The 26791-nt window shown below is 36.1% G+C and overlaps 1 protein-coding gene across 6 annotated transcripts in view; it reads right to left on the reverse strand.

Annotated features, from left to right (window-relative positions):
* The window catches only part of LOC136847046 (myelin regulatory factor), a 255697-nt gene that overhangs the window by 10269 nt on the left and 218637 nt on the right, over positions 1 to 26791 (reverse strand). For 2 of the 6 annotated variants that reach the window (XM_067118284.1, XM_067118282.1), the window contains exons 3-13: positions 20122 to 20244; positions 18941 to 19294; positions 18375 to 18454; positions 17201 to 17683; positions 14357 to 14540; positions 13504 to 13615; positions 12520 to 12680; positions 7503 to 7704; positions 5443 to 5643; positions 1705 to 1836; positions 39 to 131 (exon numbers count right to left, since the gene is read on the reverse strand). In XM_067118284.1, the coding sequence (XP_066974385.1) occupies positions 39 to 131; positions 1705 to 1836; positions 5443 to 5643; positions 7503 to 7704; positions 12520 to 12680; positions 13504 to 13615; positions 14357 to 14540; positions 17201 to 17683; positions 18375 to 18454; positions 18941 to 19294; positions 20122 to 20244 (2125 nt within the window). The remainder of the gene's footprint in view (positions 1 to 38; positions 132 to 1704; positions 1837 to 5442; positions 5644 to 7502; positions 7705 to 12519; positions 12681 to 13503; positions 13616 to 14356; positions 14541 to 17200; positions 17684 to 18374; positions 18455 to 18940; positions 19295 to 20121; positions 20245 to 26791) is intronic. The other 4 variants (XM_067118283.1, XM_067118287.1, XM_067118286.1 and 1 more) reach the window with 4 other exon arrangements.

The following is a 26791-nucleotide window of genomic DNA, read 5'->3' on the forward strand; positions in this document are numbered from 1 at the left end:
AACAACTACTATAAAAGATTCATAAACGTAAATGATACCTTGTTGACAAATAGGAAGTTGTCAATCTTGTCACCATTGGACAGAGTCAAGTCTCCTGTCGTTTTCACGGCGTCTGGTATGACTTCTTTCACCTGAAATAAATAGCAATCATCAACATCATCATTATCATTATTCGGTTATGTATCCACAACTACGATTATATTTCGATACATATTCTGAAAGACCTGTACTGTATTGTGTATTTTTGAACATCTATTTCACACCCGTTTTGGTGTGACCTGCTGCAAGCAATAATAATAATAATAATAATAATAATAATAATAATAAATAATAATAATAATAATAATAATTATTATTATTATTATTATTATTATTATTATTATTATTATTATTATTATTTATTCAAAAGATGAACACTATTCATACGGAACAAATCCACCAGAGGGGCCACTGACTTAAAATTCAAGCTTCCAAAGAATATTATGGTGTTCATTAGAAAGAAGTAACAAAAGGTAATGGGAAATACAGAAAGGATGTATCACTTATTAAAAAAGAAAAATAAATCTACAAATTAATAAATATATAAAAAATTATGTAAATTATTAAAATACAAGGAAAATCATATTAGAGTATTAGCGCATTGTGTCTTCTCTTGAACTTTAGAAGTTCCAATTGCACGACATCCTCAGGGAGACTGTTCCAGTAATAATAATAATAATAATAATAATAATAATAATAATAATAATAATAATAATAATAATAATAACAACAGATTATAGTGAAAAAACATTGTCATAATTTGGATAACCATTACAAAATGGGAGCTCTCACGGACATCCACCATTAAAATATGTCTTCCTTTGATTTTTCAGGCAAATATTACTCTCTAATTCACACGGGTAAACTAAACTTGCAGTTACTGAACAACAATACACATGAATTTACTTCTGTGCACTAATTTCACACACACCTACACACAGTCTGTCCTTAATGAACGCTCCAAGAAGAGGTCCATTGGAAGACGAAACTACTGGGCATATTGTAACCATTTACATCTTTCATTTTCCTGTGTGGAATAAATTGAATAACATATCTTCTTGTGTAAGAAGATTACCCTGTACACAAGCATTATTTGCTTGGAAAGCATCGATATCATGGCAAACTAAGGTGGGTTTTTTCAAGTTTTTACATTTCGTTCCATCAGTTGTGGACTAGTTCTTCGGTACTGAATACTGAACGAGTCTTTGTTGTTGTTTTTAGGTTAAATTTACTGATTAGCATTTTGCTTTATTTTACTTTTACTATTTTTTTGTAAGACACAAAAGAAAAAATGTCTAATGACAACTGAATTCATATTAACAGTCCTTAGTTTGTGCCAGTAATGATAACAGTGGAAGACACAACACCACTCAGAGCTTGAGTGAGCCGCAGCATCACAAGAGAGAGAGAGAGAGAGAGAGAGAGAGAGAGAGAGAGAGAGAGAGAGAGAGGCTTAATTTCTTTCAGTCATGACAGAGGAAGACATAAGGCTATTCAGAGAATAGTAGAGACACAGCATCACAAGAGAGAGAGAGAGAGAGAGAGAGAGAGAGAGAGAGAGAGAGAGAGAGAGAGAGAGAGAGACTTAATTTCTCTCGTCATGAGGATGAGGAACACAGTATCACGAAAGAGAGAGAGAGAGAGAGAGAGAGCGGCCCTACCTACCTCCTGAGCAATGACTCCGGTGTCAAAAACTTCGTCAGGTCTTATGCCAGCGGTTTCGGCGAACTCGTCCTTATAAGCGTAGGTCACAACGCGAAGATTGGATACGTTCTTCAGCTGTTCTCTGGTGTCGACCTGAAACAGAAACAATAATCATTAGCCTCATGTGACCAAAATTCACATTTCATTGAAAAAATGAGGAAAGATTGAAATTAATAACAGAATGATTGTAAGTTGCCAGTCTTCACCTTTCTTAGCAAAAAAATTAAGAAAGGATTAAATTATTGAGTGACTGATTTTGAGCGCACCTTTAACCAAAAAAATTTAGGAAATATGAAATTAATGATTGACTGATTTTGAGTGACCAGTCTTCACATTTAATTGTAAAAAAAATGAAGAAAGGATAAAATTAATGATTGACAGATTTTGAGTGACCAGTCTTCACATTTAATTGCAAAAAATGAAGAAAGGATGAAATTAATGATTGACAGATTTTGAGTGACCAGTCTTCACCTTTAATTGCAAAAAATGAAGAAAGGATGAAAATAATAATTGACTGATTTTGAGTGACCACCGGTCACATTTAAATGCAAAAAACGAAAAAAGGTTGAAATTAATGACCAACTGATTTTGAGTGACCAGGTTGCAAAAAATGAAGAAAAGTTGAAATTAATGATTGACTGATTTTGAGTGACCAGTCTTCACCTTTAATTGCAAAAAGTGAAGAAAATATGAAATTAATGACTACCTGATTTTGAGAGACCAATCTTCACCTTTAATTGCAAAAAATGAAGAAAGGATGAAATTAATGATTGACTAGTTTTGAGTGACCAGTCTTCACCTTTAATTGCAAAAAAATTAAGAAAATATAGAAACTGATGACGGACAGATTTTGAGTGACCAGTCTCCACCTTTATTTGCAAAAAATGAAGAAAGGATAAAATTAATGACTACCTGAATTTGAGTAACCAGTCTTCACCTTTAATTGCAAAAAGTGAAGATAATATGAAATTAATGAGTCACTGATTTTGAGTGACCAGTCTTCACCTATAATTGCAAAAAATGAGAAAGGATGAAATTGATGATTCACTGATTTTGAGTGACCAGTCTTCACCTTTAATTGCAAAAAATGAAGAAAGGGTGAAATTAATGACTGACTGATTTTGAGTGACCAGTCTTCACCTTTAATTGCAAAAAATGAAGAAAGGATGAAATTAATGATTGACAGTTTTTGAGTGACCAGTCTTCACTTATAATTGCAAAAAATAAAGAAAGGATGAAATTGATGATTGACTGATTTTGAGTGACCAGTCTTCACATTTAATTGCAAAAAGTGGAGAAAGGATGAAATTAACGAATGACAGATTTTGAGTGACCAGTCTTCACCTTTAATTGCAAAAAATGAAGAAAGGATGAAAATAATGATTGACTGATTTTGAGTGACCAGTCTTCACCTTTAACTGCAAAATTGAAGAAAGGATGAAATTAATGATTGACTGATTTTGAGTGACCAGTCTTCACCTTTAATTGCAAAAATTGAAGAAAGGATGAAATTAATGACTGACAGATTTTGAGTGACCAGTCTTCACCTTTAATTGCAAAAAATGAAGAAAGGATGAAATTAATGATTGACAGATTTTGAGTGACCAGTCTTACCTTTAATTGCAAAAATGAAGAAAGGATGAAATTAATGATTGACAGAGTTTGAGTGACCAGTCTTCACCTTTAATTGCAAAAAATGAAGAAAGGATGAAATTAATGATTGACAGAATGACTGTCTTCACCTTTAATTGCAAAAATTATGAAATTAATGACTGACAGATTTTGAGTGACCAGTTTTCACCTTTAATTGCAAAAAATGAAGAAAGGATGAAATTAATGATTGACAGAGTTTGAGTGACCAGTTTTCACCTTTAATTGCAAAAAATGAAGAAAGGATGAAATTAATGATTGACAGAGTTTGAGTGACCAGTTTTCACCTTTAATTGCAAAAAATGAAGAAAGGATGAAATTAATGACTGACAGATTTTGAGTGACCAGTTTTCACCTTTAATTGCAAAAAGTGAAGAAAGGATGAAATTAATGATTGACAGAGTTTGAGTGACCAGTCTTCACCTTTAATTGCAAAAAATGAAGAAAGGATGAAATTAATGACTGACAGATTTTGAGTGACCAGTTTTCACCTTTAATTGCAAAAAATGAAGAAAGGATGAAATTAATGATTGACAGAGTTTGAGTGACCAGTTTTCACCTTTAATTGCAAAAATGAAGAAAGGATGAAATTAATGATTGACAGATTTTGAGTGACCAGTTTTCACCTTTAATTGCAAAAAATGAAGAAAGGATGAAATTAATGATTGACAGATTTTGAGTGACCAGTTTTCACCTTTAATTGCAAAAAATGAAGAAAGGATGAAATTAATGATTGACAGAGTTTGAGTGACCAGTTTTCACCTTTAATTGCAAAAAATGAAGAAAGGATGAAATTAATGATTGACAGATTTTGAGTGACCAGTTTTCACCTTTAATTGCAAAAATGAAGAAAGGATGAAATTAATGATTGACAGATTTTGAGTGACCAGTTTTCACCTTTAATTGCAAAAAATGAAGAAAGGATGAAATTAATGACTGACAGATTTTGAGTGACCAGTTTTCACCTTTAATTGCAGAAAATGAAGAAAGGATGAAATTAATGATTGACAGAGTTTGAGTGACCAGTCTTCAACTTTAATTGCAAAAAATGAAGAAAGGATGAAATTAATGACTGACAGATTTTGAGTGACCAGTTTTCACCTTTAATTGCAAAAAATGAAGAAAGGATGAAATTAATGATTGACTGATTTTGAGTGACCAGTCTTCACCTTTAATTGCAAAAATGAAGAAAGGATGAAAAATGAAGAATGACCAGTTTTCACCTTTAATTGCAAAAATGAAGAAAAGGATGAAATTAATGATTGACTGATTTTGAGTGACCAGTCTTCACCTTTAATTGCAAAAAATGAAGAATGGATGAAATTAATGATTGACTGATTTTGAGTGACCAGTCTTCACCTTTAATTGCAAAAAATGAAGAAAGGATGAAATTAATGATTGACTGATTTTGAGTGACCAGCCTTCACCTTTAATTGCAAAAAATGAAGAAAGAAGAAGAAGGGGCCAAATCATAAACAAATATTGAGAAGAAGAAGAAGAAGAAGAAGAAGAAGAAGAAGAAGAAGAAGAAGAAGAAGAAGAAGAAGAAGAAGAAGAAGAAGAAGAAGGGCCAAATCATAAACAAATAATAATAATAATAATAATAATAATAATAATAATAATAATAAATAATAATAAGAAGAAAGAAGAAGAAGAAGAAGAAGAAGAAGAAGAAGAAGAAGAAGAAGGGCCAAATCATAAACAAATAATAATAATAATAATAATAATAATAATAATAATAATAATAATAATAATAATAATAAGAAGAAGAAGAAGAAGAAGAAGAAGAAGAAGAAGAAGAAGAAGAAGAAGAAGAAGGGGCCAAATCATAAACAAATAATAATAATAATAATAATAATAATAATAATAATAATAATAATAATAATAATAATAATAATAATAAGAAGAAGAAGAAGAAGAAGAAGAAGAAGAAGAAGAAGAAGAAGAAGAAGAAGAAGAAGGGGCCAAATCATATACAATTATTGAGAAGAAGAAGAAGAAGAAGAAGAAGAAGAAGAAGAAGAAGAAGAAGAAGAAGTCCAACGGCACCTCAGCAACATCCTTCTTGGCCCGTTTGTCCGAAGGCTGGAGGAACTGCCCGGTGACCTTGAGATTGCCGTTGATGACCAAGGCTTCGTCAGGTCGGTCGGTGTTGACCCCAACCCTGCCCATGTGATAGATGGACTCTGGGTAGGTGCCCCTTTGGAAGGTATATTCAACGTCGCTCTCGAATTGCCCGGGGTTGGAGGCCTGAAATGGAAAATATGACGGTATATTTCTCCATTTTATAGTTTCCTTTAATTTGAAGTTAACTGAAATGGAAAATATGACAATCTATATCTCATAATTTATAGTTTCCTTTTTATTTCGAGATCAGTTTATCACGGAAATTAGAAATTAATATATTTTTCCAAATTTTATAGTTTTCTTTCATTTGAAGTTAATTTATCAAGGAAATTAGAAATTATATTTTTTTCAGAGTTTATCATTTAATTTGCTTAAGTTTTCATGTTCCCTTTAACAATGCTTACAGTGTACCACGTGAGGTACACCGATGGCACTATCCGCAATATGGAGATTTGAACGGAAATTATAACAGAGAAGTCAATAAGTGAACATCGTAACTATCCAGAATTCAATTGAATAATAATAATAATAATAATAATAATAATAATAATAATAATAATAATAATAATAATAATAATAATAATAATAATAATCCAGAAAAATCTCATGATGTCATGAGTCACTAAAATAGTGAAGAAATCCACAGTGGTGTCAGTGTAAATATATATTAGAAATTTATACACAAACGAGAACTTTCGAGAACCTGCTCGACTGAGAAGGTTCTCGAAAGTTTTCGTTTGTGTATATATTTCTAAAATAATATTTAATTACTTTTACACCACTGTGGATTTCTTCACCAATAATAATAATAATAATAATAATAATAATAATAATAATAATAATAATAATAATAATAATAATAATAATAATAATAATAATAACAGCAAGAAAGCTTGCACTGAACATAAAATTCTTGAATGAAAAGGCTGCAATGGATTTCTGGGTAGGACTGTTCCTCGTTGTTAGGCCTATTGCACATGTGCATCATTTAAACAGGTCTTGAAGAGAACAAGTTACAGGCATTCTCAGACTTACGTGTTAATCATTCTACAGTATTCCTTTTTGTGTTCGTTTATCTCTGACATTATTTTTTCAACTAACTTTAAATTTATCTTTGTATTTAGCATTTCTTGTTTTAATGCTAATTCATGGTAAAGTTTCATCCCACCAAACTTACTGTCTATACTGTAGTCCTTCCATCTCTAAAATCAGGCTTTCTTTTGGCACTCATTCATTTTCAAGGTTTCCTCATTTGTCTTATCATTTTCGCCGTCTCCTGTTTATCTCGCTTTTCCATTTCACGGCGAACATTCCCGCTTCTCTGCTTATTCACCTTTGAACTCTTTCTCTTTAGTTGTTATCTCCTTCTATTCCTGTTATCAACTATTTCTAATTCTCTCTTTCTCTTTAGTTGTTATCTTCTTCTATTCCTCTTATCAATTATTTCTAATTTTCTTTCTCTTTAGTTGTTATTTTCTTCTATTCCTTTTATCAATTATTTCTAATTCTCTTTCTCTTTAGTTGTTATCTCCTTCTGTTCCTTTTATCAATTATTTCTAATTCTCTTTCTCTTTAGTTGTTATCTCCTTCTACTCCTTTTATCAATTATTCTTAATTACCGAACGAGTTGTTTGCTTTTGAATATATGTTTACGGGCTTATTTACTTAAACAACAACAAAAGAGTTAAAATATCAAGAAATGACTTGCAACACAGTCTAATCAAAGTCAGTCTAAACCTCTCTCACAAGTCACCTTTCTCTCCATCTACTATCAAAGTTTTGGCCTTATCTCCCTACTCTGTTGTGCCCTGGCCTAGATAGGCCTATAGACAAACATCAGAGCACACACACACACACACACACACACACACACCGCTCTACTAGCAAAATTTTGGCCTTCTGTCTAACCCAGTTGTGCCCTTGCCTAGATAGGCCTATAGACAAAATTCAAAACACACACACACACAAACACACACACATACCCTAACAATGATCTTCTCCGAAGCCTGAGCGGCCACTGTGTAGGCACTGTCCCCGCTGTGGGCCTTCAGGGCCACCACCAGGTAGAAGTAGCGCTGGTCCGGATTCGGCTTGCCTTTTTTCCTCATGTTGTTGCTGGTGGTTTCCGAGAAGTGGAGGCGCCCCACAGTGATCTTGCCCATCTGCTCTGGTTTCAGCTCGACCCTGCCGGATAGAAGATGCCCATAGAATTTTAAAAAGTAGGGGAAAGGTTCTTAAGGGAAAGAAGAGGTTTTGTGTGTGTGTGTGTGTGTGTATGTGTGTCTTACTTGTTCTGGATGTCTGATATGAGGGTGACACACACACACATACAAGTGTAACATGAGTTTATGCAAATATTTTGGGAAATGAAAGAAAAAATCATTCTGAGCAGAAAATATTCTATAAACATGTACATTAAGGCTTCGTTGTCGGTGAGGTGAATTTTTAAAATAAGCTGGCGCATATGGGATGTCAGAGTGAGTAGTTAAGGATATGGGGTGGGGGGTTGATGAAGCACGTTAGGTAACTCAATTGCAAGCCTTTTAATGCTGATTTTCTCTTGCAGATTATTGAAAAATGTAACATTAGAGTTCCTTTAGCTAGTAAATCACCTGTGAACAGACTTCATGTAATTAATTTTAATGATTAGCTTTACGTATCAGGAAAGTAGTGTAAATGTTGCTTGGCAACATTTATTTGTGGCCATTGAATTCTAGCGCAAACTGTCCTGCTGCCTTGTCCTGGAATTGTTGAATCAGGAGTCAGGACTAGGCCTACGTCTATGCTGAATGAGTGATAGCGACAGTAATCATGATGACTAAGGAATGTGGGTAGGGAGGATACTGCACTTTGAACAATGTTCAGCTTTTCTAACTCTTGCGATTTCTGTATGAATAGGCTACCTTTCACAGGAAAGAATGAAGTGAATTTTCCATAATGTTTCCATTCTTTTTAATCTGAGAGACGAAAGCATTTTCATGGGCGAATTTTTTCCTTTGACTGGTGTGTGATGAATACTTTTGATGGAGAAGGAGAGATTTTGATAATACATTTTAAATCTTTGATCAATGTTTAATGAATAGGCCTATCTTTGATGGGGGGGGGGAGATTCCATTAGGCTTGGTTTTCTTTCCTTTACCAGAGTCCAGTGAATACCACTGACGGAGAAGGGGGTGTCAATGATACATGCATTTTTTCCCCATTGTTCAGTATCTAGAGAATACATTTGACTGGGAGGTATTTTGTTCACATCGGCCTAATCACCAATTTCCATTTTTGTTAACAGTGGAGTTCACAACCATGTAATCTAGAAATGGAACTGTTGCAAAACCCATAAATAAACGTCTCACCTGCATATTCCACATTATGAGGCTGTTCAGAGTAGCAAGTGAACTGATCAGCTCCATCCCCCTCCCCTCAATATCCCTGACTACTCACTCCGACATCCCGTACGCCATCTTACTTGCCCGTTTAATGATAACAGTTATTTTAAAAATTCACCTTATGACAAACAAAGCCTTAAAATGCATGTGTTTACAAAACATTTTCTGCACAGAATGACTTTTTCTTTCTTTTCACAAAATGTTTTGTTACAAAATATATATTATATATAAACTATATATACATATATATATATATATATATATATATATATATATATATATATATATATATATATATATATATATATATATATATATATATATATATACACACACACACACACAGTAATACCCTGAACTTGTGTGATTCGAGTTGCACAAATTCACAGACACGCAAACTTTTCATTGAAACCTAATTATCATACATGAGCTTTTCACAGACACGTGAACATTTGCAAATACTGAGAAACCCTGCAATAGTGTTTGTTTAATTTTTTATGTAATTTATAAGTTTTCAAGCTTTTATGTGTAAACTGAATAACATTAAATAATAAAAGTAAAAATTCCCCCTCTCTCTCTCTCTCTCTCTCTCTCTCTCTCTCTCTCTCTCTCTCTCTCTCTCTCTCTCTCTCTCTCTCTCTCTCTCTCTCTTTTACAGAGATGACAGAATTTTTATGGTATATGAATATGTTTATTTGTTTTATATGATAAATACATTCTTTACCTAACAATAAGTATTTTTAAAAATTAATAAGATTAATAAGATTAAATAATAATAATAATAAATAATAATAATAATAATAATAATAATAATAATAATAATAATAAAATTGTATTTACAAAATTCATGTGATACATATTTTAAATAAGCAAATTTCTTTCCCCACATCTTTTGTAATAAGCTCCAAGGCAAAGCTGTCAGACATGTCAATTTAACATGACAAGAAAGGGGAATGTTGCTGATTAGCAGGTCAAAGATTTCATAGCAATTTTCTCTCTCTCTCTCTCTCTCTCTCTCTCTCTCTCTCTCTCTCTCTCTCTCTCTCTCTCTCTCTCGTGTGTTATTCTCTGTCTCCATAGTAATTGATAAATAATTTCACTCTCTTAAGTAAGGACAACCCTTATCTCTCTCTCTCTCTCTCTCTCTCTCTCTCTCTCTCTCTCTCTCTCGTTCATAGTTAGCGCTCACACATTTTTACAACTTATTATTTCTCTGTACGTCTTTACCTGTAGAGTAGACATTTTAAATTGATCTAATTTTACCTGTACCGTCTACGAAGTGTAAATGCGCTAGTGTGCATATACGTTCTAAAACAAGCAGACATAATAACTAAGAGTTGTGTTAGTCCAAATAAAAAACACTGTTCATGAAAAAGCATTTCAGAACAAAGAGAAAGAGACGTAGAATAAAGAAGTTATTAAAAGGAGGTTGAGAAGACTTCTAAAAATAGATCGGTCGGAAGGGGAGAGAGACAGAAATTCTCTTCCAACTCTCTAGTTTTATGCCAACCATTTATTTCTTTTTTTAAGGGTAATGTATTAAGCTAACTTTTAAATGAGATTACAGTAACTTTAATTTCATTTGAAAGTTAGCTTAATAATTTAGGAGTACGATTAGGGTCATATTTAGTGTTTAAACCTTAGAAATATGCATTTATTAGCATTTTTAGAGACCGACCAAACTTACGCGAAAATTCGCCTTGCACGAGGGGTTCTGGAACCTAAATTCGCATAAGTTCAGGGTATGACTGTATAAAGACAAAATCCACGAAGGAAAGAGAAACAATGGAGTGCTGCAAGGCCTTTAAACTTATAGTTCTTTACTTAGCAGACTGAAGAAATATAAAATTATTTGCAAAGAAAGCTCATATAAATGACAGATGGGCATTACAAAGGAAAAAAATATGTACCTGGAATCCAACACAACTGAAGAGTTAGCAAACCTACCAAAACAGGGTTAATATTTAAGAGAGTTTACATAGAAAATCTTTCAGAATCCTCTATTACACAGATTACTTCAAGTTGTAATTTTAATATTAGCACTGGCATGCATTATTTAGACCCCTGTATAAGTAAAATGTTCAAGAATGACCTAAAAAATAAAACCACTGACTTTATTAAAATTTAGTTACCTTATATATATTTTCTATGTATTTTTGTATGTTTAATATATATATATATATATATATATATATATATATATATATATATATATATATATATATATATATATATTTTTTTTTTTTTTTTTTTTTTTTTTTTAAATGTTCACCTTGTAAAAATCTTTATTGTTTACCAAAATGAGAATTACTGAGTTGTACTTTTATAAAATTTTTTGGTGGTCAGTCACCTTCCTTGTAAAATCTTTTAATTGTCCTGTCCCTGCTTCTGAGCCATCGAGCCTAATCCTTTGTAAACTCTCTTAAATATTAAACCTGTTTTGGTAGGCTTGCTAATTCTTCAATTGTGTTGGATTCCAGATACATATTTTTTCCTGTATAATCCCCATCTATTATTTATACGAGCTTTCTTTGTAAACTAATTTTTATATTTCTTCAGTCTGCTAAGTAACGGACTATAAGTCGAAAGGCCTTGCAACACACCATTGTTTCTCTTTCCTTTGTGGATTTTGCCTTTATATATATATATATATATATATATATTATATATATATATATATATATATATATATATATATATATATATATATATATGTATATATTCATCACGTTCCATATTTTCATGATTCAGTTATACATATCCAAATACATACATACATTTATATATATATATATATATATATATATATATATATATATATATATATATATATATATAGTGTATATATATATCAAATTATGTGCTTTATACTCCACTGGACGGAATTAAGTAGGTGTTATCCAATTTAAGAACCCATAAGTTTTGAAACGAAATGCCCAGTGATTTTCTATATTATTTTTCATAGTCTCACGTTATATATCAAATTGAAGAATATTTATACCAAACTGGAATAAATTAAGTAGGTGTCACCTAAGTAGTCTTAGAATCCATGAAGTTTTGAAAAGAAATGTCCACTGATTTTCAAATACCATTCTACACTGTCTCAGTAAGAGCTAGTAAGAGCTAAGGCAGAGACGGGTACCTCAATACCATAGTTCCCCTAATAAGAGCTACTAAACGAGAGACTTTTACCCCAACCAATTATTCTAGGAATCCACAGATTTTCTAATAATTTTCTACAACTGTCTCAGCTAACTATTCTGCCAGTAAGAGCTAAGTAAGAGAGGGTACCTCAACACAAATACTTCCCTTAGTAAGAGCTACTAAACAAGAGACTTATGCCCCATCCAATTAGTCTGAAAAAACCACAGATTTTCTAATATTATTCTACACATAGTAACAGTAAGTAAGAGACGGGTACACAAACATCAGAAGTTCCCCAACAAGAGCTGCCAAACAAGAGGCTTACACTCTAGTACCATCACTCTCCCCGTAAGAACAAAGAAACTGGGTGATGTCAAAAACTCAAAGCATCACCCCATAACAAGCAAGACAACACACGAGAGATGAACCTCAGCATCAGCTGAGCAAGGAAAGAGAAAGATGTTAGACTCACGGCACAGGATGGAAGGCCTTCTTGGTTCTGTCACTCTGACTCTGTTCCACTCGGATCATCTGGGAAGGGGACTCGGTCTTGACCCCGAAGAAGTGGACGTAGAAGCAGTCGATCTTCTGCAGGCCGTCGGGAGTCTTCACGAATACGGGTTCAGAAGTCGTCTGGGGAGAATTAACAGTCCATGAAACAACTACGATAGCAAATTCGTTCATAAAAACAGAAATATTCTGAATTTGCGTCTTCTTGGGCATGCGCAGTTGGAACTTACGAGAACCGCAACTTCATTCACTGGGATTTCATTCAAAATGCAAAACTGACACACTTAGAGGAAAGTATTTGTTAATATGATAATGAGAATGTTATTCGTGCCTTCAAGCCACGGGAACTTGATTAAATTTTCAGTTATTGATTGATAAATAACAGATATTAATTTTTATCAGACATAGGCGTCAGAATCTGTAATGACATACTATATTTGTCATAAATCAAATTCAGAATCTGGAACAACTTGAGTCAGATTCTGGAATGACTTATCTTAATATTTGTCAGAATCTGGAATAACATATTTATGTCAGAAATCAGATTCAAAATCTGAAATAACTTGAGGCAGAGTCTGGAATGACTCATCTTAATTTTTGTCACGAATCAGAGGCAGAATCTGGTGAATATCGTATTATTTTTTGTCAGAAATCAGATTCGGAATCGGAAGTAACAATCAGCATCCGGAATAACTTAAGTCAGACTCTGCAATGATTCATCTTAATTTTTTGTCAGAAATCAGATTCGGAACCTGAAATAACAATTAGAATCTGGAATAACTTAAGTCAGACTCTGGAATGACTCATCTTTATTTTTGTCAGAAATCAGATTCAGAACCTGAAATAATAATCAGAATATGGAATAACTTGTAGCAGGTCTGGAGTGACTTATCCTAATTTCTGCCTGAAATCCAGGTCAGATTCTGGAATTAAAACCTCAACCTACCTGGAAATGAACCGTGACCTGGAAGTGGTTCTTCTTCTGGCACACGAAAGCGTCGTCTGGATTGGAGAAGTTGAAGCCTTTGTCAGCATCCACCCGGAAGGTCTGCAAATTCCTGAAGGAGTAAAGAAGAGGTAAGAAAATCATTAGTCTCAAGCACTATTTCATTTTCTGGATCTAAAAGCTGCCAACACTTGTTCCTACAAAGTCTCCTACTAAGTTAGGGGGTAGTGCTGTTTGTGCACCCCACTTCCATGCACTGTAGGCATTACAAAGAGGTATTTACATGATACATATATGCAAAATACATGGAATTACATGTGATTTCATCACACACAAGCAAATCATCCCATTCCCTACTAAGCATTCCCCTCTCCCCTACCCAAATTAGCAAATACCGACCCGCTGCGTAATCTGTAACGTCAGTAAAACAAATTTCTATGTTGCCAAATGTACATCAGTTTTCACAGACCCTGATTCGACAATTCGGGTCTACTAACAATACACTTGTTGACATTCCCCAATGAACAGAACAGAGTGGTTGAGTGACGTTTTATACTTATACAGAGTGAAGTATTGCATTACACACTTCAAAGAAAACAATCTTTTTAATTTAAAACATCACATTCTCCTAAATTCTGATTTTCGTCAGCGGATATTTATTTGAAATGAAACCCGCAGTCATTATCTCCAAAATTGTTCGTGGAAAAAGAAGCATTTGCACAAATCTAACCTAACATGAGTCTATTTGCCCATAACCTAACACCAAAAGAGTGGAATCGACCGATGATATATGCTACATGGGAACTGACAACAAAAACTCAATTGCCAAAAGATAAAAGCATGACCCGCTTACAATTCCTTGAGTCCAGCATCGCAGATGACGCTCCAGTTCTGTTGCTGGAAGTTGTGGAACTTGATGCACTGGTACGAACTGTCCATGTAGGGGCCATTGCTGGAGTCCATGGTGTATTCGTCTTCCTCGCAGTAGGTCGTTGTTGATGAGTTGGGTTGGAGCTGATGATGCCCAACGCTCTGATCTGTGAAGAGGGGTTTGTTGTTAGCTCTCTCTTTGAAATGTAGAAGTTCTGCATTTTCTCTCTCTCTCTCTCTCTCTCTCTCTCTCTCTCTCTCTCTCTCTCTCTCTCTCTCTCTCTCTCTCTTTTTATGTGAAAAAATACTGAACGTATATCTATAAAGTGCTTAGGCAAGTTGTTTTATATATAATTGTCTTTTTGCTTACTTTTATGCAACAGGAAAGACATATGAATTGTATACATAATATATGCATACATACATTATATATATATATATATATATATATATATATATATATATATATATATATATATATATATATATATATATAATCATGATAAGTGATAAATGGATCGGTATTGCTGGGTCTCGATCCCTCGACATAGTTACCTTCCAACAACTCCAGTCGACGGTCTACCCGAAGTAGCAGGAACTGGGTATTAAACGACATTTGTAGCTTCATGATTGTATATAAATCACAGTGTGATAAAAATTTTTATATATATATATATATATATATATATATATATATATATATATATATATATATATATATATATACATATGTACATATGTATTTTCCGTTAAAACAGAATTCCATCAATTATAAGGAGCCCATAAAAATGCCAAAATGTAGAAAGTAGAGGCTATATTTCAGAGACCAAACTTCCACTCACCTCAGGCAAATAGTGAATGAGAAAAAGTTACAGAAAAGCGGTATTTATACCAGACGGTCCATAGGTCAACCGTTATGTCACTCCAGTTGACAATGTCTCTTTAATCTTCTTAATTGCTGGTTGGAGGAAGATTTTATCTATAATGTCTGAATCCCAGGCGCCTCTTGAAAGATTCATGGTATTTCTTTGTTTAATCAAGGCTGATTTCACCATCTGGCTTTTGAACCGACAATTGCTGCTATAAATTATACGAGACATATTCCAGTTTATTCTGTGGTTATGGTTATTTATGTGGTTAAAAATGTCTGAGCTCTGTTGTCTGTACCTAACCGAACGTTTATGCTGTATTAATCCCTGGGGGAGTGATTTGCCTGTAAAGCCAATAAAAGATTGGTCACAATCGAGGCAAGGGATTTCACAAACTCCTGTACCTTTGGGGACTGGGTTTTGTCGGACGTTAATCAGAGATTGGGATAATAAATTGGGCAATTTCAATGAACTTCTTTCAAAATTAAATGCATTAGTGCCTAGCATCAAATTTAAAGTTGAATGGGAAACAGACAACAAAATTCCTTTTCTTGGCGTTTTAATAATTAGAGACACAACAGAATACAAATTTACCATATACAGAAAACCAACTTTCTCTCTGTCATACATCTATTTTTATAGCTATCATGACATCTCTATGAAGATTGGCGTAGCCAGCAATCTATTCTTAAGAGCCTTATAGATTTGCTCCCAGGATTTCCTGGAAAAGGAAATTGAACTCATCCGTAAGGAGCTGTCATCTTTAAAGTACCCTGACCATATAATTGAGAAATCGATGCACAAAGTAAAACACTATTTTATACCGTCCCAAAAAAAAAAAAAAAAAAAAAACAAGACCAGAGAGATCCCCAACAATAAAATAAAAATCCCACACCTGGACAGGATTAAGACGTTGACACAGACACTTGGAAACTCTAACTCTTTTGCTTTTAGCTACCCAAATACCGTAGCCCAATCTCTGATTAACGTCCGACAAAACCCAGTCCCCAAAGGTACAGGAGTTTGTGAAATCCCTTGCCTCGATTGTGACCAATCTTTTATTGGCTTTACAGGCAAATCACTCCCCCAGGGATTAATACAGCATAAACGTTCGGTTAGGTACAGACAACAGAGCTCAGACATTTTTAACCACATAAATAACCATAACCACAGAATAAACTGGAATATGTCTCGTATAATTTATAGCAGCAATTGTCGGTTCAAAAGCCAGATGGTGAAATCAGCCTTGATTAAACAAAGAAATACCATGAATCTTTCAAGAGGCGCCTGGGATTCAGACATTATAGATAAAATCTTCCTCCAACCAGCAATTAAGAAGATTACAGAGACATTGTCAACTGGAGTGACTTACCGGCTGACCTATGGACCTTCTGGTACAAATACCGCTTTTCTGTTTTTCTGTAACTTTTTCTCATTCACTATTTGCCTGAGGAGAGAGACAGTTTGGTCTCTGAAATTCAGCCTTTACTTTCTACATTTTGGCGTTTTTATGGCCTCCTTATATTTGATATATGTATATATATATATATATATATATATATATATATATATATATATATATATATATATATATATATATATATATATATATATATATATATATATATATATATATATAATATGTGTGTGTGTTTATAATCTTTTATTACCAATCACATTTCTGTCAGGGTCAGTGAAAACCTGCAGATCTTTTAAGGAGGAGAATTCCTACCTCATTTGCTTCACGGATGTGTATTCCTATTCCATTTATAAAAGCTACCATGTGTCTAAAGTTACTGACTTTAAATAATGTTTTCTTCCAACGTCCTTCAAGTAAAACACCTTGAATACTGTCAACAGGATGATACACTGCGACCCCGTGTACCTCATTGCTACCTTACACAGTCTAATATTCAGTCTAACCTTTGCAAGAGAAAACATAGCATAAGTCTGTTCACCTGGTTCCTCCTTGATATAGACAGCGCTGGACAACCCGCTCGAATCGTTAATCTTCCTCTTCTTCCCGACAGGAATCGAGCAGCTTGCACTGCCCCCACCCCCTGCCCCTCCTACAGCTGAGGTAGTAGTAGTTGTAGTGGCAGCGGAGGGCGCCAAGGGAGCCATGTTTGGAATTTGATTCCCATTTGCTCCGTAATTGGCTGCTGAGGAGTTGGGAGCCATTCCAGCGGTGCCCATCATGTTCCCACCTCCGAGGACGACTGCTTGTTGCTGCTGGTATGCCATGCTGTTGGGGTTGTGGCTGGGCATAGTCCCATGCCCTTGGGTGTGAGATGGGTGCTGCTGCTGCTGCTGTTGCTGGATTTGCTGTTGTTGCTGTTGCTGATTCTGCATGACAGGGTAAGGGAAGATCACCATAGGCGTCGAGGACCCTCCACCGCCAGAATTTGGGTAGAGTTCTGTGATGTTTTGGGTCTTCTGATCTGTTCCCCAGGAATGAAAAGAATGCCTTGTTAGAGTGAATGCACTAAGCACTTTATTGGTTTGTTTACTCTGACTGGGCACTTCACTGTTTTAAGGCAGAACAGGTGAGCTCTGACTGGGCATTTTATTGGTTTGTTTACTCTGTTAAGCCAGGTGAGCTCTGACTGGGCACTTTACTGGTTTGTTTACTCTGTTAAACGAGATGAGCTATGACTGGGCACTTTATTGGTTTGTTCACTCTGACTGGGCACTTTACTCTATCAAGGCAGAACAGGTGAGCTCTGACAGGGCATTTTACTCTATTATGGCAGAACAGGTTAGCTCTGACTGGGCACTCTTGATTTGTTTACTCTGTTAAGGCAGGTGAGCTCTAACTAGGCACTTTACTGGTTCGTTTATTCTGTTAAAGCAGGTGAGCTTTGACTGGACACTTTACTGGTTTGTTTATTCTGTTAGGGTGGATGAGCTCTGACTGGACACTTTGTTGGTTTGTTTACCCTGTTAAGGAAGGCGAGCTCTGATTAGGCACTTTACGCTGTTAGAGCAGAACAGGTGAGCTCTGACTGGGCACTTTATTGGTTTGTTTACTTTCTTAAAGCAGGCAAACTCTGACTGGGCAATTTATTGTTTGTTTACTCTGTTAAAGCAAGTGAGCTCTGGATAACTAGCAAAGTAAGATTCTGTACTTACGGGGTGAGAGGTTGGGATGATCTGGTGGAGAGTAGGGGGGCTCCGACCCTGAGTCCGGGGGGCTGTCTGGGAGATGATGTCTGTCAATGAAAACAGACCAAAATTTTAGATAACCTCAGATGAAATTAAACTACTGTTTGATTTTATTTCTAACAGCAAATCAAGATAAGACTACAATACCATGCAAGGCACCACAAATATCTTTTACAATGTTAAGATCTACTGTAATCCAAAATGAAGTTATCTAAATGGATACATTGAGAAATAAAAAAGAGGAAGATGTAATGCAAGAAGTATAAGAAAATCAGAGTAGCCTATCAATAGAATAGCAAATGCACCAGATGAGAATGTCAAGAAAAAATACTTAGACACTGTAAACAGAAATGAAATAATTACACTGTCTTGAGAAAAATAAAGATGAGAAATAATCATGCATGAAATTTACAGTGATACTGAAAGAAGTGAATTAGTGACCTTCAGTGACAGACTACAACAGAAGACTGAGTACTGGAGGTCAGGTTACTCTCAATTAACTAACCAAAGCAGAGCCCAAGAGTCCAACCCACCCATAAGCACTGTAGGCATTGCATCTCTGGTAAGGATTTCTGTAGCCAATGGGGATGGCCTCACCTCCTCCACCCCCTCCTCTTCCACCACCAATGCCACCTACACCAATCCTTTCGCCATGTAAGGAGGCCACGCCTCCAACGCTCGGGTGTTCATGCAGCAAGTTTGCAACGCCATGCTGGTAACAGGTCATGCTGGAGGCAGAGGAGGAAGACGAGGAGGAGGAGGAGGAGGAGGATGAGGAGGAGGAGGAGGAAGAAGAGGAGCATCCAGATGAAGGCAGGTCACCTGAGGTCAGGTAAGGCTGCTGCTGCTGCTGCTGATGGTGGTGGTGGTGGTTGCTGGTACCGCTGCTAAGTGTCGCGCAGAGGAAAGACAAGATGAAGGAGAATATGATGCTGGTGATTTTGAAAGTTTCTGAATGGAAGAGTTACTCCGTATGGATAATAACTAGCATGTATATGTGTCTTTGTCTTTCCAGCACCAATTCCCTTGTTGAAATGAGTTATTTTCTATTCTACTCTTCAAAACCAAACAAAAACCAAATACCTTTAAATAAGGCATTTGTACTCTTACAGATAATGGCAAAGATAAATTTATGATAGAAAAATTGAAAGTGGCCTCTTAGAGGTAAACTGCTGTGCAAAAAGCCAATATCCCTTAAGTGGTTATAAAAGGATAAAAAAAATAAATAAATAAATTACAAAAGAGGCAGCAATGGCAGCTATACAAGTATAGGCAAGATTGTCAGGATTATTTAAAGAAGATTTGAATTTTTAGCTAAATCAATAAAAACAGGGACATGCAAACCAGTGGCTATGTAAGCCTTAAAACTGATTATGGCCATGTAGGCCTTAAAACTAACTAAATTTGGCTATGCAAGCCTTAAAACCAATAGACTACAGTCATGTAGGGTTTAAAACTTAACAGATTATGGCCATACATCCCATAAAACCAACTGACTACGGCCACGTAAGCCTTAAAACCAAATGACTATGCCTATTTAAGCCTTTCAACCATTTGACTGTGGCCATGTAAGCCTTAAACCCAAATAGCTACAGCCATGTAAGCCTTAAAACCAAATGAATATGGCCATGTAAGCCTTAAAACCAAATGACTACAGCTATGTACGCCTTAAAATCAATTTAATCCAAACAACACTGACTACAGCCTTACTCACTGTTGGTGAAGACTCTGGTGATGATGGTGATTGTGGTGGTGAAGATGGCGTGAGGGCGAGTCCCTGGGGGTGACGTTGCCAAGGGTTTTGATGTCCCCGACGCCCTGCAGGTCGCCGAAGTATCTGAAGAGGGATCAGTTACTTCCTCAGAAGGGAAATGAAAGATAAATCCTCATCAGAAAGGAGATGGAAGATGATTCCTCAGAAGGGAGATGAAAGATAATTCCTCAGCAGGGAACTAAAAGATGTTTTCTCATAAGGGAAATGATCAGAAGGAAAATGAGGATGATCCTCAGTAGGGAGATGAAAGATGATTCTTTACACGGGAGACGAAGATGATTCCTCAGAACAGAGAAGAAAATGATTCCTCAGAAGGGAGATGAAGATGATTCCTCAGAGGGGAGATGAAGATGATTCCTCAAAAGGGAAATGAAAGATGATCCCTCAGAAGGGAGATAAAGATTTTCCTCAGAAGGGAGATGAAAGATAATTCTTCAGTACGGAGACAAAAGATGTTTCCTCAGAAGGGAGATGGAAGATGATTTCTCAGAAGGAAGATGAGGATAATTCCTCAGATGGGAGATGAAAGATCATTCCTCAGAAGGAAGATGAGCATGATTCCTCAGAAAGGATATGAAGATGATTCCTCAAAAGGGAAATGATAGATAATTCCTCGGAAGGGAGTTGAAGGTTCTTCCTCAAGAAGGGAGATGAAAGATCATTCCTCAGAAGGGAGATGAAGATGAGTCCTCAGAAGGGAGATGAAAATGATTAATCAAAAGGGAGATGAAAATGATTCCTCAGAATGGAAATGAAAAATATTCCTCAGAAGGGAAATGAAAATAATTCCTCAGAAAGGAGATGAAAGATGATTCCTCAGAAGGGAGATGAAGATCATTCCACAAAAGGGAGATGAAAATGATTCATCAGAAGGGATATGAAAATGATTCCTCAGAATAGAGATGAAGAAGATTCCTCAGAAGGGAAATGAAAATAATTCCTCAGAAGGGAGATGAAAGATGATTCCTCAGAAGGGAGATGAAAGATGTTTCCTCACACAAGAGATGGAAAATGACTCCTCAGTAGAGAGATGAAGATGATTCCTCAAAAGGGAGATGAAAATTATTCCCCAGAAGGGAGATGAAAGAATATTCCTCAGAAGGGAGTTGAAAGATATTTCCTCATACAAGAGATGGAAGATGATGAAGATGATTTCTCAGAAGGGAGATGAAGAGGATTCCTCAGAAGGGAGGTTAAGGTGATTCCTCAGAAGGGAGATGAAGATGATTCCTGAGAAAGGAGATCAAAATGATTCCTCAGAAGGGAGTTGAAAGATATTTCCTCACACAAGAGATAGAAGATGACGAAGGTGATACCTCAAAAGGGAGATTAAGATGATTCCTCACCTCAGAAGGGAGGTGAAGATGATTCCTGAGAAAGGAGATCAAAATGATTCCTCAGAAGGGAGATGAAAGATTATTCCTCAGACAAGAGATGGAAGGTGATTCCTAAGAATGGAGATGAAGATGATTCCTCAGAAGGGAGATGAAAATGATTAATCAGAAGGGAGATGAAGATGATTTCTCAGAAGGGAGATGAAAATGATTCCTCATAAGGGAGATGAAGATGATTCCTCAGAAGGGAGCCGAAAATGATTCCTCAGAAGGGAGATGAAAGATGTTTCCTCAGATAAGAGATGGAAGACGATTCCTTAGAAGTGAGATGAAGATGTTCCCACAAAAGGGAGATGAAGATGATTCCCCAGAAGGGAAATGAAGATGATTCCTCAGAAGAGAAATGAAATGATTCCTCAAAGGGGAGATGAGAATGATTCCTCAGAAGGGAGATGAAAGTGATTTCTCAGAAGGGAGATGAAAGATGATTCTTCAGGCAAGAGATGGAAGATGATTCCTCAGAAGGGAAATGAAGATGATTCCTCAGAAGGGACATGAAAGATTTTCCTCAGAGAAGAGATGGAAAATGATTCCTCAGTAAGGAGATGAAGATGACTCCTCAGAAGGGAGATGAAAGATGTTTCCTCAGACAAGAGAAGGAAAATGATTCCTCGGACAAGAGATTGGAGATGATTCTTCAGAAGGGAAATGAAGATGATTCCTTGGAAGGGAGATGAAAATGATTCCTAAGAAGGGAGATGAAGATGATTCCTCAGAAGGGAGATGAAAGATGTTTCCTCAGACAAGAGATGGAAGATGATTCCTCAGAAGGCAGAGGATGATGATTCCTCAAAAGGAAGATGAAAGGTGTTTCCTCAGACATGAGATTGAAGATGATTCCTCAGAAGGGAGATGAAGATGATTCCTCAGAAGGAAGATGAATGATGTTTCCTCACACAAGAGATGGAAGATGATTCCTAAGAAGGGCGATGAAGATGATTCCTCATAAGGGAGATGAAAGATGTTTCCTCAGACAAGAGATGGAAGTTGGTCCCTCAGAACGGAGATGATGATGAGTCCTAAGAAGGGAGATGAAAGATGTTTCCATAGACAAGAGATAGAAGATGATTCCTCAGAAGGGAGATGAAGATGATTCCTCAGAAGGAAGATGAAAAATGTTTCCCCAGACAAGAGATGGAAGATGATTCCTAAGAAGGGAAATGAAGATGATTCCTCAGAAGGAAGATGACATATGTTTCCTCAGACAAGAGATGGAAGATGATTCCTCATAAAGGAGATGAAGATGATTTCTCATGAGGGAGATGAAAATGATTCCTGAGAAGAGAGATGAAGATGATTCCTCAGAAGGGAGATGAAAATGATTCCTCACAAGGGTATGAAGGTGATTCCTCAGAAGGGAGATGAAGATGATTCCTCAGAAGGGAGATGAAAGATGTTTACTCAGACAAGAGATGGAAGATGACTTCCCAGAAGGGAGATAAAGATGATTCCTCAGAAGGAAGATGAAAGATGTTTCCTCAGACAACAGATGGAAGATGATTCCTCAGAAGGGAAATGAAGGTGATTCCTCAGAAGGAAGATGAAAGATGTTTCCTCAGACAAGAGATGGAAGATGATTTCTCAGAAGGGAGATGAAGATGATTCCTCAGAAGGGAGATGAAAGTTGTTTACTCAGACAAGAGATAGAAGATGATTCCTCAGAAGAGAGATGAAGATGATTCCTCAGAAGGGAGATGAAGATGGTTTCTCAGAAGGAAGATTAAAGATGTTTCCCTGGACAAGAGATAGAAGATGATTCCTAAGAAGGGAGATAAATGTGATTCCTCAGAGGGGAGATGAAAGATTTTTCCTCAGACAAGAGATGGAACATGATTCCTCAGAAGGGAGATGAAGATGATTCCTCAGAAGGAAGATGAAAGATGTTTCCTCAGAGGGAAGATGAAAGATGTTTCCTCAGACAAGAGATTGAAGATGATTCCTTAGACAAGGGACTGAAGATGATTCCTCAGAAAGGAGATGAAGATGATTCCTCAGAAGGGAGATGAGGATGATTTCTGAGAAGGGAGATGAAAATTATTCCTCACAATTGAGATGAAGATGATTCCTCAGAAGGGAGATGAAAGATGTTTCCTCAGAAAAGAGATGGAAGATGATTCCTCAGAAGGAAATGAAGATGATTCCTCAGAAGGGAGATGAAAATGATTCCTCAGAAGGGAGACGAAGATAATTTCTCAGAAGGGAGATGAAAATGAATCCTCATAAGGGAGATGAAGATGATTTCTCAGGAAGGGAGATGAAGATGATTCCTCAGAAGAGAGATGGGGATGATTCCTCAGAAGGGAGCCGAAAATGATTCCACAGAAGGGATATGAAAGATGTTTCCTCAGATAAGAGATGGAAGATAATTCCTTAGAAGGGAAATGAAGATGATTCCTTAGAAGGAAGATGACAGATGTTTCCTCAGACAAGAGATGGAAGATGATTCCTCAGAAAGGAGATGAAAATTATTTCTCCTAATTGTGATGAACATGATTCCTGAGAAGGGAGATGAAAGATGTTTCCTCAGACAAGAGATGGAAGATGATTCCTCAGAAGGGAAATAAAGATCATTCCTCAAAAGGGAGATGAAAATGATTCCTCAGAAGGGAGATGAAGATGATCCTTCAGAAGGGAGATGAAAGAAGTTTCCTGAGACAACACATGGAAGATAATTCCTCAGAAGGCAGATGAAGATGACTCCTCAGAATGAGATGAAAGATGTTTCCTCAGACAAGAGATGGAAGATGATTCCTCAGAAGGGAGATGAAGATGATAACTCAGAAGGAAGATGAAGGATGTTTCCTCAGACAAGAGATGGAAGATGATTCCTAAGAAGGGAGATGAAAATGATTCCTCAGAAGGAAGATGAAAGATGTTTCCCTAGACAAGAGATGGGAGATATTCCTAAGAAGGGAGATAAAGATGATTCCTCAGAAGGGAGATGAAAGGAGTTTCCTCAGACAAGAGATGGAAGATGATTCCTCAGAAGGGAGATGAAAGATGTTTCCTCAGACAAGAGATGGAAGATGATTCCCAAGAAGGGAGATGAGGATGATTCCTAAGAAGGGAGATGAAGATGATTACTCAGAAGGAAGAAGAAAGATGTTTCCTCTGACAAGAAATTGAAGATGATTCCCCAGAAGGGAGATGAAAGATATTTCCTCAGACAAGAGGTGGAAGATGTTTCCTAAGAAGGACGATGAAAGATGTTTAATCAGACAAGAGATGGAAAATGAGTCCTCAGAAAGGAGATGAAGACGATTCTTCTTGAGATAGATGAAAATGATACCTCAGAGGGGAGATGAATATGATTCCTCAGAAGGGAGATGAAAATGATTCCTCACAAAAGAGATGAAAATGATTCCTAACAAGGGAGATGAAAATGATTCCTCAGGAGATGAAGATGATTTCTCAGAAGGGAGATGAAAGATGTTTCTTCAGACAAAATATGGAATATGATTCCTCAAACAGGAGATGAAGATGATTCCTCAGAAGGAAGATGAAGATGATTCCTAAGAAGGAGGATGAAAGATATTTCCTCAGACAAGAGATGGAAGATGATTCCTCAGAATGGAAATGAAGATGATTCCTCAGAAGTGAGATGAAAGATGTTTCCTCAGAAGGTAGATGGAAGATGATTCCTCAGAAGGGAGATGAAGATGATTCCCCAGAAGGAAGATGAAAGATGTTTCATCAGACAAGATATGGAAGATGATTCTTCAGGAGGCACATGAAGATGATTCCTCAGAAGGGAGATGAAGGATGTTTCCTTAGACAAGAGATGGAATATGATTCCTCAGAAGGGAGATGAAGATGATTCCTCAGAAGGAAGATGAAAGATGTTTCCTCAGACAAGAGACTGAAGATGATTCATCAGAAAGGAGATGAAGATGATTCCTCAGAAGGGAGATGAAAGATGTTTCCTCAGGCAAGAGATGAAGACAATTCCTCGGACGGGAGATGAAGATTATTCCTCAGCGGGGAAATGAATATGATTCCTCAGAAGGGTGATGAAAATTATTCCTCAGAAAGGAGATGAAGATGAATCCTCAGAAGGGAGATGAAAGATGTTTCCTCAGACAAGAGATGGAAGATGATCACTCAGAAGGGAGATGAAGATGATTCCTCAGAAGGAAGATGAAAGATGTTTCCTCTGACAAGAGGTGGAAGATGATTACTCAGAAGGGATGTGATGATGATTCCTCAGAAGGAAGATGAAAGATGTTTCCTCAGACAAGAGATGGAAGATGATTACTCAGAAGGGAGATGAAAATGATTCCTCAGAAAAGAGATGAAAGATGTTTCCTCTGACAAAAGATGGAAGATGATTTCTCAGAAAGGGGATTATGATGATTCCTCATGAGGGAGATGAAAACGGTACCTCAGAAGGGAGATGAAGATGATTCCTCAGAAGGGGGATGAAAATGATTCCTCAGAAGGGAGATGAAAATGATTCCTGACAAGGGAGATGAAGATGATTCCTTCAGAAGGAAGATGAAGATGACTCCTCAGAAGGGATATGAAAGATGTTCCCTCAGACAAGAGATGGAAGATGATTCCTCAGAAGGGAGATGAATGATGTTTCCTCACACAAGAGATGGAAGATGATTCCTCAGAAGAGAGATGATGATGATTCCTCAGAAGGGAGGTGAAAGATGTTTCCTCAGACAAGAGATGGAAGATGATTCCTCAGAAGGGAGATGAAGAGGATTCCTCAGAAGGAAGATGAAAGATGTTTCCTCAGACAAGTGATGAAAGATGATTCCTCAAAAGGAGATGAAGATGATTCCTCAGAAGGGAGATGAAAGATGTTCCCTCAGACAAGAGATGGAAGATGATTCCTCAGGAGGGATATGAAGACGGGAGATGACAGAGGTTTCCTCAGACACGAGTTGAGAGAAATGAATACCATCAGAAGAAAGTGAGAGAATGGCAGAGAAAAAAATTATTTTAAATTTTTTTAGTCATGAAATGTTCGATACAAAATAAAGCCAGGTGAACTTTAAGAAAGATAATAATTTGATACACTAACAAGTTACTGAAGAAAACTTGAATAAAATTAAAATTAATATATATATATATATATATATATATATATATATATATATATATATATATATATATGTATGTATGTATATATATACTGTATATATACGTGTGAGTGTGTCTGTGTGTGTGTGCATGTTTGTATGACCATTTTAACCCCCAGAAATATC

This window comes from Macrobrachium rosenbergii, chromosome 16 (genome assembly GCF_040412425.1).
Source record: "Macrobrachium rosenbergii isolate ZJJX-2024 chromosome 16, ASM4041242v1, whole genome shotgun sequence".
NCBI lineage: Eukaryota > Metazoa > Arthropoda > Malacostraca > Decapoda > Palaemonidae > Macrobrachium > Macrobrachium rosenbergii.